This window comes from Eriocheir sinensis, chromosome 59, assembly GCF_024679095.1.
Source record: "Eriocheir sinensis breed Jianghai 21 chromosome 59, ASM2467909v1, whole genome shotgun sequence".
Lineage (NCBI taxonomy): Eukaryota > Metazoa > Arthropoda > Malacostraca > Decapoda > Varunidae > Eriocheir > Eriocheir sinensis.
This window is the reverse complement of record NC_066567.1, coordinates 968,597-981,645: the sequence shown is the minus strand read 5'-3', so window position 1 is coordinate 981,645 and position 13,049 is coordinate 968,597. Positions and strand designations below refer to the sequence as shown.

Below are 13,049 nucleotides of genomic sequence, written 5' to 3'. Positions count from 1 at the left end.
GAAAATAAAGAAAATATAAATAAAAATAGGTCGGCAAAGAACAATGCGAATCAGTAACATAGCATATCTCTACACACCTGTCCCTGATCACACCTGCCCTGCATACACCTGTCCAACCCACACCTGGCCATGCATTATACAGACGTGGACAGGTGAGGACGTAGGGCAGGTAGGGGACACAGGTGGGCGGTGAGGTGGCGAAGGTGAGGTTGTGAGCGCGGTAAAATGATGACCAGTGAGAGCGAGCGGGCGACGGACAGAGGAGGTTTGATACAGAGGTACAGAGGTGGGAGTTTAGGGCATTTCCAGAGGTTGTGTGGTAGTGTGACCCTTCTTCTGTACCGTGAACCTAAGCACGCACATTTGACAAGGCTTTCGTGGGAGTTTAGGGCATTTCCAGAGGTTGTGTGGTAGTGTGACCCTTCTTCTGTACCGTGAACCTAAGCACTTACATTTGACAAGGCTTTCGTGGGAGTTTAGGGCATTTCCAGAGATTGTGTGGTAGTGTGACCCTTCTTCTGTACCGTAAACCTAAGCACTTACATTTAACAAGGCTTTCGTGGGAGTTTAGGGCATTTCCAGAGGTTGTTTGGTAGTGTGACCCTTCTTCTGTACCGTGAACCTAAGCAGGTACATTTGACAAGGCTTTCGTGGGTGTTTAGGGCATTTTCAGAGGTTGTGTGGTAGTGTGACCCTTCTTCTGTACCGTGAACCTAAGCACGCACATTTGACAAGGCTTTCGTGGGTGTTTAGGGCATTTCCAGGGGTAGTTTCATGGTCCTGGTGGTAGTGTGACCCTTCTTCTGTACCGTGAACCTAAGCACGCACATTTAACAAGGCTTTCGTGGGTGTTTAGGGCATTTCCAGGGGTAGTCTCATGGTCCTGGTGGTAGTGTGACCCTTCTTCTGTACCGTGAACCCAAGGACGCACATTTGACAAGGCTTTCGTGGGAGTTTAGGGCATTTCCAGAGGTTGTGTGGTAGTGTGACCCTTCTTCTGTACCGTGAACCCAAGGACGCACATTTGACAAGGCTTTCGTGGGAGTTTAGGGCATTTCCAGGGGTAGTTTCATGGTCCTGGTGGTAGTGTGACCCTTCTTCTGTACCGTGAACCCAAGGACGCACATTTGACAAGGCTTTCGTGGGTGTTTAGGGCATTTCCAGGGGTAGTTTCATGGTCCTGGTGGTAATGTGACCCTTCTTCTGTACCGTGAACCCAAGGACGCACATTTGATAAGGCTTTCGTGGGTGTTTAGGGTATTTCCAGGGGTAGTTTCATGGTCCTGGTGGTAGTGTGACCCTTCTTCTGTACCGTGAACCCAAGGACACACATTTGATAAGGCTTTCGTGGGTGTTTAGGGGATTTCCAGGGAGGGTAGTTTTATGACAGTTTTTATAGTACTGTGAGACGCTTCAAGCCCTCTCCTCATATCATCTATTTCCACCTCTTTTGATTCATTTTTTAGGAGCAGCGAGTAGCGGGCTTTTTATTTATTATTGTTTTCTTTTTTGAAGTCTCCTTTGTTGTAAAAAAAAAATAAAAGGCCGAATAGGAGGTCACGTGGGTTTCAATGAGTGGTTTTAGGTTCACGGTACAGAAGAAGGGTCACACTACCACCAGGGTCATGAAACTACCCGTAGAAATGCCCTTAAACTCCAACGAAAGCCTTGTTAAATGTGTGCGCTTGGGTTCATGGTACAGAAGAAGGGTCACACTACCACCAGGGTCATGAAACCACCTCTGGAAATGCCCTAAACTCCCACGAAAGCCTTGTTAAATGTGTGCGCTTGGGTTCATGGTACAGAGGAAGGGTCACACTACCACCAGGGCCATGAAACCACCTCTGGAAATGCCCTAAACTCCCACGAAAGCCTTGTTAAATCTGTGCGCTAGGGTTCATGGTACAGAGGAAGGGTCACACTACCACCAGGGTCATGAAACTACCCGTAGAAACGCCCTTAAACTCCAACGAAAGCCTTGTTAAATGTGCGCGCTTGGGTTCATGGTACAGAGGAAGGGTCACACTACCACCAGGGTCATGAAACCACCCCTGGAAAATGGCCTAAACACACACAAAAGCCTATCGTCAAATACGTGTCCTTGGGCGCAAAAATGATTATATATAAGAATGGGCCTGAGTGTTGCAAGGGGAGAGAGTTAGTGTGTGTGTTGCGAGGGGAGAGAGTGAGGTATAGTGATTGTGTTGCGAGAGGATAGAGTGAGATAGTGTGTGTGTGTGTGTGTGTTGCGTGCGAAGTAAATGATTGGTGCCAAGTGTTGCGAGAGAGGAGAATGAGGTGTTGATTGTGTTGCGAGAGAGAGAAGAAAATTGAGGCATTGAGGTGTGTGTGTGTGTGTGTGTGTGTGTGTGTGTGTGTGTGTGTGTGTGTGTGTGTGCGTGCGAGCCCTTCACCCACAGAGAGGAGAAGGTCACGTTGCACCAAGGTTATACAGGTCTACTCTTCCCCTGGTGATGGTGGTGATGGTGGTGGTGGTGGTGGTGGTGACGCGGTATTCAGAGTTTTCCAATGTGTGTTTTTGCATATCGGAGACGTGGTGCGGTGAGGCGAGGCATACGGAAGGTGCATAGTAAAATATATCGTTAGGGTAAGATAGAGGAAGAAGAAGAAGAAGAAGAAGAAGAAGAAGAAGAAGAAGAAGAAGTAGTAGAGGAATAATAATAATAATAATAATAAGAATAAGAATAAGAATAAGTAAACGAAGTAGAGGAAGAAGAAGAAGAAGTAGAGGAAGAAGAAGAAAAATAATAATAATAATAATAATAATAATAATAATAATAATAATAATAATAATAATAATAAACGAAGTAGAGGAAAAAGAAGAAGAAGAAGAAGAAGAAAGGCAAAAAGAAAAGTATAGGATGAAAAATAAAAACAGGAACAACAACAACAACAAGAACAGACATAACAAAAAATGGGAAGCAAAAAAACAAAAGAAAAACAAAACAAGAAAAACAAAACAAGAAAAAAAGAAAAAAAAAGAAAAATTTTGTAATTATATAACTTTAAAAAAACAGCTGATTACAGACTACGACACACACACACACACACACACACACACACACACACACACACACACACACACACACACACACACACACAGACCTTTCTAGTTTTTCATTTGAGTGACCTTGAAGTCCCCTACCGTACTGACACACCTGACCACGTTCTGATTACCTGACACACACACACACACACACACACACACACACACACACACACACACACACACACACCTTTTCCTTATAACTCTTTCCCTTCCCTTCTCTTCCTTCCTCTGTCTTACCTTCTCTTCCCTTTCCTTCCCCTTCCCTTCTCTTCCCTTCATCTATCTTACCTTCTCTTCCCTTTCCTTCCCCTTCCCTTCTCTTCCCTTCTTCTATCTTACCATCTCTTCCCTTCCCTTCCCCTTCTCTAGCTTACCTTATCTTTCCCTTCCTTATCTTCCTTCCTTTCCCTTCTCTTCTCTTCCCTTTTCTTCCCTTCCCTTCCCTTCCTCTAGCCTACCTTATCTTCCCTTTCCTTTCCTTCCCTTCCCTTCCTTTCCCTTCTCTTCTCTTCTTTCCCTCATAACTACTACTACTATTACTATGCTCTCTCTCTCTCTCTCTCTCTCTCTCTCTCTCTCTCTCTCTCTCTCTCTCTCTCTCTCTCTCTCTCTCATCAAGCTATTTCTAAAGGTCAAAGAGTGGATCAATCGGGTTCTAATGAGTGTTTCTTTAGGTTCACGGTACAGAGGGAGGGTCACACTACCACCAGGGCCATAAAACTACTCCTGGAAATGCCCACGACCCCTACGAAAGCCTTGTCAAATATGTGTTTCTTTAGGTTCACGGTACAGAGGAAGGGTCACACTACCACCAGGGTCATAAAACTACTCCTGGAAATGCCCACAACCCCTACGAAAGCCTTGTTTAATATGTGTTTCTTTAGGTTCACGGTACAGAGGAAGGGTCACACTACCACCAGGGCCATAAAACTACTCCTGGAAATGCCCACAACTCCTACGAAAGCCTTGTCAAATATGTGTTTCTTTAGGTTCACGGTACAGAGGAAGGGTCACACTACCACCAGGGCCATAAAACTACTCCTGGAAATGCCCACAACCCCTACGAAAGCCTTGTTTAATATGTGTTTCTTTAGGTTCACGGTACAGAGGAAGGGTCACACTACCACCAGGGCCATAAAACTACTCCTGGAAATGCCCACAACTCCTACGAAAGCCTTGTTTAATATGTGTTTCTTGGGTTCACGGTACAGAGGAAGGGTCACACTAAATGCCCACAACTCCTACGAAAGCCTTGTCAAATGTGTGTTTCTTTAGGTTCACGGTACAGAGGGAGGGTCACACTACCACCAGAGCCATAAAACTACTCCTGGAAATGCCCACAACCCCTACGAAAGCCTTGTCAAATATGTGTTTCTTTAGGTTCACGGTACAGAGGAAGGGTCACACTACCACCAGGGTCATAAAACTACTCCTGGAAATGCCCACAACCCCTACGAAAGCCTTGTTTAATATGTGTCCTTGGTCGTTAAAATGTTATATGACACGACTCAAAGACGAAGGGATTAGCGACGGTATATCCGGTTGAGTGTGATTGTCACCCTCCTCACGTCATCGCCTCTTGTGCAACGGGGAACGGGAGGGAGAAAACGGGGAGCTGAGAATATTAAAACAGAGAGAAAAGAATAATAAAATACTGATGCAATATTGGTGATGGAAAAATTCGTTATGTTCCCCTATACAAATTTACCTAACCAATGATGTTACGTAAGAGGAGGAGGAGGAGGGAGAGGAGTAGGGGGAGGAGGGAGAGGAGGAGGAGGAAGAAAAATATACGTCTTTTCTTCAAGGGTGTTCCAGGAAAGTGACGTCATTTCATGTATACATAGATGATACAAGGAGGAGGAAGAGGAAAAGGAGGAGGAGGAGGAGGAGGAGGAGGAGATAGAAGGACAAAATGATGAAAAGAAAGCGCAAGAGGAGGAGGAGGAGGAGAAAAAGAGATAAAAAGAGAAAATTATGATGATGATGATGAGGAGGAGGAAGAGGAAAAGGAGGAGGAGGAGGAGGAGATAGAAGGATAAAATGATGAAAAGAAAGCGCAAGAGGAGGAGGAGGAGGAGAAAAAGAGGAGGAGGAGGAGGAGGAGGAAACAGACCATGAAAAAAAAAAGAAAAAAAAGAATGAAACAAAAGAAGACAATGAGAAAGAAAATAAAGGAAAATAAGAGAAAATGATGATGATGAAGAGGAGGAGGAGAAGGAAGACGAGAAAAAAAAGTAGATGAGAAAGAAGAAAAATATAGAAAAAGGAAGAAAAGAGCTTGATTAGTGGGACATGAGTAAAAGAAACAACAAAAAAAGAAAAAAAAAACATTACCCTTTACTCAGCGGTCGGGCATTCGTCGGGCAAGGAAGTCTGGTCACGAAGTCATGGGTCCCACCGTTGCCAGATTGTCGTACCCAGCCTCTTGCATTTCTCAATTACTACCCAGAACAGACTCCCCCACTCCAATAACTGTCTTCATACATAGTTATCGTTAAAATGGTAAGTTACTGGTGTTTCTTGGCAATAATTACGAGTCAGAAGCCAGAAAATCAGTGAAGATGCTCTGAGTACGATAACATGGCAACGGTAGTCAGGGTATGGTGACTCTTGGCAGCCCGAAGTCCGCATTCCCAAACGCTTTCTTAACATCTATTTCCGAAGACCACAAAGGAGATGGGTCGGGGTCCTTATGAGTGTTCTTCGCGTCCATGGTCTCAAACTATCATAAAACTACCCGCGGAAATGCTGACACAACCTCTAAGAAAGCGAATCCTCAGACTTTTGGCTCCTAACAACATCTATTTCCGAAGACCACAAAGGAGATGGGTCGGGGTCCTTATGAGTGTTCTTCGCGTCCATGGTCTCAAACTATCATAAAACTACCCGTGGAAATGCTAACACAACCTCTAAGAAAGCCAATCCTTAGACTTTTGGCTCCTAACAACATCTATTTCCGAAGACCACAAAGGAGATGGGTCGGGGTCCTCATGCGTGTTCTTCGCGTCCATGGTCTCAAACTATCATAAAACCACCCGTGGAAATGCTGACACAACCTCTAAGAAAGCCAATCCTTAGACTTTTGGCTCCTAACAACATCTATTTCCGAAGACCACAAAGGAGATGGGTCGGGGTCCTCATGCATGTTCGTCGCGTCCATGGTGCGGGAGCCGTCTCAAACTATCATAAAACTACAAATGGAAATGCTGACACAACCTCCATGAAAGCCTGATCCAATGTGCGTGTGTAAGCTGTGAGGTGTTGGAGGATATGGTGACAGGGTTGCGGCGGGGCGGTGGTCGGCGGGGACACGTAATCCATGGGTCAAGTTACGCATCAGAGAGAGAGGGAATGCGTGAAAGCCTAGTTACTGCCTCCAACCTCTGTTTATTGGGCTGGGTCTGTGAATGGCGTCTTGTTTCCGTGTGCGCTAGGGACATAATACTAACGCTTCCCTTTCTCCCTTTCTCAGGGGCCGCGCCGAGGAGCTGAGATGATGGTCAACATGTGGCGGACCGTCCGGGCGCTGCGCCTCCACTGGCTGCTGCTGCTCTCCCTCTCCTCGCTGCTGTGCCTCAACGTGCTCCTCTCCCTGCACCGCCAGCAGCAGCAGCAGCAGCAACAACAACAACAACAACAACAGCAACAAATAGTGGACTCGGTTAAGACTGGGGGCTTCCGGAGAGCCTTCAGGGGCCGGGTTCCTGCCGCGGCGCCCCAGGTGGAGAAAGAGCTGAGCTCCGGGGTGAAGGAGGAGGAAAACTCCGCCCGGGAGGTGCTGGACGTGGAGGGCAGCGAGGAGGACAGGGAGGACGTGGATGCAGCCAACGAGGTGAACTCGGTGGAGCCCGAAACCAACGGTGTCACGAAGTCCGGCGCGTGGGACCTGGCGCCGCCGAACTGGCGGAACCTGACGGAAGAGGAGCTCTCCCGCCTGTCCGTGATGGGGCGGCGGCTGTTCCTGGGGGAGGAGGAAGGCGCCGTGCAGGAGGACAAGACCTTCACGATCCTCGTCTGGCGGCACGGCCCCAGCCTGGAGAACCGCTTCCTCAAGCAGTACGGCAGCGTCAAAATGGAGCCGTTCAGGAACTGCTCCGCGCAAAATTGCCGCCTCACCTACGAGGACGAGGCGGCGGGCACCGCGGACGCTATCCTGTTCCACCTGCACCGCACGCCCGGGGCGCACACCTTCCCCAACAGGACGCGGGCGGACCAGCGCTGGGTGTGGATGACGGACGAGAGTCCCCTCCACACCTTCATGATGGCCAAGGTGAGGAACATCGAGGCCTACAACGGCTTCTTCAACTGGTCCATGAGCTACAGGATGGACACCGACGTGCCGGTCCCCTACGGCCGCACGGTGGCCCTCACGCGGGAGGAGGTATTGGACTACCGCCCCGTCGACTACTTCGAGCAGAAGCCCAAGCTGGTGGCCGTTATGGGCTCCAACTGTGGCGGCGCTAACCGCCGCTGGGGCTACATACGCGAGCTGAAGAAGCACATGACGGTGGACGCCTACGGGGGCTGCGGCGACCTCAAGTGTCCCGGCCACTTCAAGAAGGACTGTCCCACCATCAACCAGTACAAGTTTTACCTTTCCTTTGAGAACAGCAACTGCAAGGAATACATCACCGAGAAGGTGGGTCGTTTGTGAGTAATGGCAGTGGTGGTGGTGGTAGCAGTATCCAAGTATCCATGTAATTGCCGACACACCAAACTTGGCTTTTAAAGTTATGTTCTCCACTCAGTTTACCCCTGTAAGTAAACCACGCACCCTGCCATCCATCCACAGGTGTGGTGGAACGCACTGGAGAAGGGCGCCGTGCCGGTGGTGATGGGCACGAAGGTGGAGGACTACCGCAGAGTCCTTCCCCCGCACTCCTTCATCCACGTGGACGACTTCCAGAGCCCCGAGAGACTGGCACAGTACCTCATGTGCGTGCGCGTGTGTGTGTGTGTATGTGTGTGTGTGTGTGTGTGTGTGTGTGTGTGAGATCATACTTCACAGGATCACTTCCACAGATAGCCAAGTTCCCTGACCGAACTTGGAGAGTGTCTTGCAAGACTATTGTGAGGGCTACATATGACCCTGTTCAGTTTTCCGCGAGTCTGTCTCCTTAAGCGTGACTAACCAACGTGTTCTTGCCCCCAACAGGCGCCTCGGGAGCAACAAAGAGGAGTACATGAAGTTCCACGCGTGGCGAGCCAAGTACCGCGTGGCCAACGAGCACGGCTACTTCAACACGCCGGTCTTCCACTACTGCCGGCTGTGCGAGGCCCTCAACTACAACAGTCCCGAGCCAAAGATTTACAACGACCTCGGCATCTTCTGGGGCAAGGACAACTACTGCTATCCTCACACGTGGGAAGACAAGATGAAGAGCCTAGCCACGACATCAAGAGATCCCTAACTTGGTCTCGGGTGCGAAATGAAGGAACGGGTAAGACAAAGACAGCCTGTAAAGAGTGCCGAGACACCAAAACACTCCTAACTTCGCCTTGCGTGTTAAGTGAAGTGAAGGAACGGGATAGAGAGCCTATAAATGCTGCCAAGACATCAAAACGAACTTAATCTCGTCTTGTGTGTTAAAAGAGGAACGGGTCAGACAGCGAAGTGCCATGTACCAGTGATGTGAAGTCAGGATCGAATGTTACATGACTGAAGAAGGGAGATGAGATGCAGGAAAACAGGAAGTGAAGAAACAATGAAGAAGTTGGGAAGATTGACCTCCAAACATCCTTAACATTGTCTTGGGGTGCTGCGTGGAGTGAGGGAATGTGTTAAGACAACCTATTGCCAAGTATATCGGAAGCTGCCGCGGTGAAGTGAAATCAGGATTGAAAGGTTAAGGTGATTGAAGGATGGAGATGCGACGAAGGAAAGCCGGAACCGAAGGAGTGGCGAAGGAGCTGGAAAGACTGGATGAAAAGGGATCTGGATATATGGAGGACTGATGGGAAGGTGCTCGAATGAATGAACTGGAGTCACTCACGGCTTATATGAAAGTTGTGATAATGGTGAAGGTTTGAAAAAGAGGTTATCATTGTTGCAACTGCTCCGTCTGTTGAGTTTCCGGAGGGCGAGAGAATGAAATGGAGAGCTACGAGACAGTCTTTCACGGCTTATATGAATGTTGTGATAATGGTGAAGGTTTGAAAAAGAGGTTATCATTGTTGCAACTGCTCCGTCTGTTGAGTTTCCGGAGGGCGAGAGAATGAAATGGAGAGCTACGAGACAGTCTTTCACGGCTTATATGAATGTTGTGATAATGGTGAAGGTTTGAAAAAGAGGTTATCATTGTTGCAACTGCTCCGTCTGTTGAGTTTCCGGAGGGCGAGAGAATGAAATGGAGAGCTACGAGACAGTCTTTCACGGCTTATATGAATGTTGTGATACTAGTAAGTTTTGAAAAGGATGGTCTTATTGTTTTGTATTTCGTTCTTGTCTCACACACGTTAGGCAATAGCATACCCGATCTAGTCAGAATATCACCGCAATAGGACACACAACGAAGACATTTAAGCATCGGAAGACATCCCAAGATATCCTCCCTTTCCTAGTCACACAGTCAGAGGGGGGATGAGTAGGAGGAATATGCCCAGAATCGTCCAGAGTGGAGTTTCAGAGAGAGTGTGAGCCTCCTTCACTAGTACTCCTCCTCCCTCCTCACATATCCTTAGAGAACAGACGTGGGGAAGGGAATGTATAGAGATGGGTTCAGTGTCTAAGTGTTGGTGGTAACGTGGGATGAGTCGGGAAGGAAAACCAGTGAACCTTTAGCATGTGAATGAGGAAAGTGAGGATGAATGACCCGTACCGAACTCGTAGTGAACTCGTAACGTGTGCCTCTTCGTGTGTAAATACGGTCAGGTCAGGTCAATCCAGGTGTGCATTTCAGTGGCATCCAAACACCCACGAAACATACCGGGATGGCGTTGTCTGTCCCCATTTCGCAATAACGTTGTGTGTAGCACTACGAAAAAGTCACTTTGCACTAAACTGACAACTGGGTTTTAGTGTACGGCGACTTTTTAAAAACTTTTTCTAATCTTGTTGTCATGATATCTCCTTTTTCACGTTTCACTTTATAAATCCCAGACTCTATAACACGTCTAAGGGCTGCACTGATCCCTTTTTGTCCTCACTCTTGTGGCATTCGATTCTCTTCTCGATATGGCTTGAAAAATGACGGTGAAGTTGGAGTGTTCAAATGTTAAATGCGAGGAGACCAACATGAATTTTAGATATCAAAGTTTGAGGCCCCGTTCACACTGTGCCGAGTCTGGGCCACGACAACCCAGCGACCCAGGGCACACGAGGTCTTGGGTGTGGAATGTTGATGTGAAAGGGTCGCACACGGTCGGAGAGAGGTCTAGAAACGATCGCCGGATGCTGAGTCGGCACAGCGTGAAGGGGGTCTAAAGAAACTATTACAATGAACAAATTTCCGTGGATCTTCAGTCAAACCACGATTTTCGCTAGTGTGGTTTTCATTTGTTTCTTATTATTGCTGCTGATGATGATGGTGAGTAAAACTGTAGCTTTGGAAGATCGTGGACACGTCAGGAAACCACGGAAATCTGAGAACCACGGCAGCAGAAATCGTGGTTTGACTGAAGATCCACGGAAAATTCGCCCAGTGTAATAGCCCCTTAAAAGTCCCTGAGTTGTCGTGGCCCAGCGTCGGCAGTGTGAAGATACTTTTTTGACCGCGTGTGCATGACCTTCAAACCCCTTCTTACATATCTCTTCTTACTCTGTCTTCCAACTTTCCTTATCTCATCGTAGCGCCACGAGGCCGGTATAGAGTTTTAATGTATAGAGTCCATAGATATCTTCGGCTCCTTTTTTTACTACTTAAGAGCATAATACAAGCAAGCAAAGGGTACGCATTCTATAGAGACTTAGAGAGAATGTTACCTGCCTTTGTTGCTTTCAAGATTAAAAACAAGTCCTACTTTTTTTCTCCGTAAAGGTTGGCAGCAGAGAAGATATTTGTACATACTAAAAAGAGAGAATTTACTGTTGCGGCTTTGTGAATGTTTGAGGTGAGGGACTGGGAGTGCGTTAGAAGTTTGAGAGTAACATAATTGCCTCCTTGTGATAGTGTGGTTACCTGTGAATCAAGGAAGCAGGTGACAGATTACAGGTGGGATGTTGCTGATGAGATTGTACCTTGTTTTGTTTTTTGTTTTTTTAGGAGAGAGTGAGAAGGTTGAGAGTAACATAATTGGCTCCTTGTGATAGTGTGGTTACCTGTGAATCAAGGAAGCAGGTGACAGGTGACAGGTGGGATGCTGCTGATGAGATGAAACTGTACCTTATTTTTTTTTTTTTTTATTTTTTTTTTTTTTTTAGAGGTGATTGGTTTTGGAGTGAGTGTGATTTTGGTTTTAAGTCGTCAGTATTTTGTTTTAGTTAATGTTTTATTGATGATCCGAGAATAGAGTTAATTTACTGTATACATTTATTTTAATTCTAGTCATTGTATGTACGTCACCCTAACACACACACACACACACACACACACACACACACACACACACACACTCAAAGATAACCTGAGCATACTAATCATTCTGAATAGGCAAACTGGTCTCCATGTGCGTGTGTGTGTGTGTGTGTGTGTGTGTGTGTGTGTGTGTGTGTGTGTGTGTGTGTAAGCAGATGATAAAAGAAATCTATCAGAACTTGTCATTTATTTTTTCTCCTTCTCCCATATTGTAAAAGACAAGATTATATTTTTAAATACCACGATATGATAGACAAGGAATTATCACTCTGTATCTAGACATCGCTGGGCCGCTCATCAAATCCTCGTGAGAACAGCGAAGGAAGTATTTTAATTATTTATTTTTACAGCAAGGGAGACGGTTCAAGGGCAAAACTAACAACAACAACAACAAAGCCTCCAAACAAAAGTAGAAAAATACGAGAGGTCAAAAGAGGTCAAGTTCGGGGGGGGAGATGATGTCTTGATACTCTCCTCTTGAATGGGTTAAAGTCGTAGGCAGGCAGGAGGAAATACAGACAAAGGACTTAAGGCTGGTTCAGAGTTTACCAGCGGAAGGGATGAGAGAGTGAAGATGCTGCTTAACTCTTGCATAAGGGAACTGAATCTCCTCTTGAATGAGTTAAAGTCGTAGGCAGGCAGGAGGAAATACAGACAAAGGACTTAAGGCTGGTTCAGAGTTTACCAGCGGAAGGGATGAGAGAGTGAAGATGCTGGTTAACTCTTGCATAAGGGAACTGGATTGGGCGGTACTTTCTTACGCTTCCACCTCTCATATGTCACCTATTTCCATCCTCCAAAAAGGAGATTAATCGGGTTGCTATGAGTGTTTTTTTAGGTTCATGGTACAGAGGAAGGGCCAAACTACCACCAGGGTCATAATACTACCCCTGGAAATGCCCACAACGCCTACGAAAGCCTTGTCAAATATGTTTCTTAGGTTCACGGTACAAAGAAAGGGTCAAACTACCACCAGGGCCTTAAAACTACCCCTGGAAATGCCCACAACGCCTACGAAAGCCTTGTCAAATATGTTTCTTGGGTTCACGGTACAGAGAAAGGGTCAAACTACCACCAGGGCCATAAAACTACCCCAGGAAATGCCCACAACGCCTACGAAAGCCTTGTCAAATATGTTTCTTGGGTTCACGGTACAGAGAAAGGGCCAAACTACCACCAGGGGTCATAATACTACCCCCGGAAATGCCTACAACCCCCACGAAAGCCTTATGCATGCTTGGACGCCGGCGGGTTACAGAATTCGGGCTCTGGGTAGAATAGGGATGAGCAAGAGTGGAGTCGTATGCATAAAGGGAGGTCGCGGGAGTGCCTAGCAGACTGGATAGGGATTGTGCGTATACTAATCCCTATTAATACAACAAGGACGGCAGCTCAAGAATAACAAACAGGAACAGAACCAAAAAAGAACCCGTTAGATGCTGCTCGAAACAAAAGAAGAACGA

General features: G+C 46.9%; 1 protein-coding gene and 1 long non-coding RNA gene across 4 annotated transcripts in view; one reads left to right on the top strand and one right to left on the bottom strand.

The window, feature by feature from the left end:
- The window catches only part of LOC126985264 (alpha-(1,3)-fucosyltransferase 7-like), a 19,706-nt gene extending 7,942 nt beyond the window's left edge, over positions 1-11,764 (top strand). For 2 of the 3 annotated variants that reach the window (XM_050839898.1, XM_050839899.1), the window contains exons 2-4: positions 6,546-7,712; positions 7,866-8,008; positions 8,229-11,764. In XM_050839898.1, the coding sequence (XP_050695855.1) occupies positions 6,546-7,712; positions 7,866-8,008; positions 8,229-8,484 (1,566 nt within the window). In that variant the 3' untranslated portion in view covers positions 8,485-11,764. The remainder of the gene's footprint in view (positions 1-6,545; positions 7,713-7,865; positions 8,009-8,228) is intronic. The other variant, XR_007738451.1, reaches the window with a different exon arrangement.
- On the bottom strand, positions 302-2,191 carry LOC126985265 (uncharacterized). The gene is made up of 3 exons (XR_007738452.1): positions 2,050-2,191; positions 920-1,842; positions 302-440 (listed from the first exon to the last, which is right to left on the bottom strand). It is a non-coding gene; the product is annotated as an uncharacterized LOC126985265 (long non-coding RNA).
- Positions 11,765-13,049: the final 1,285 nt, after the last annotated feature.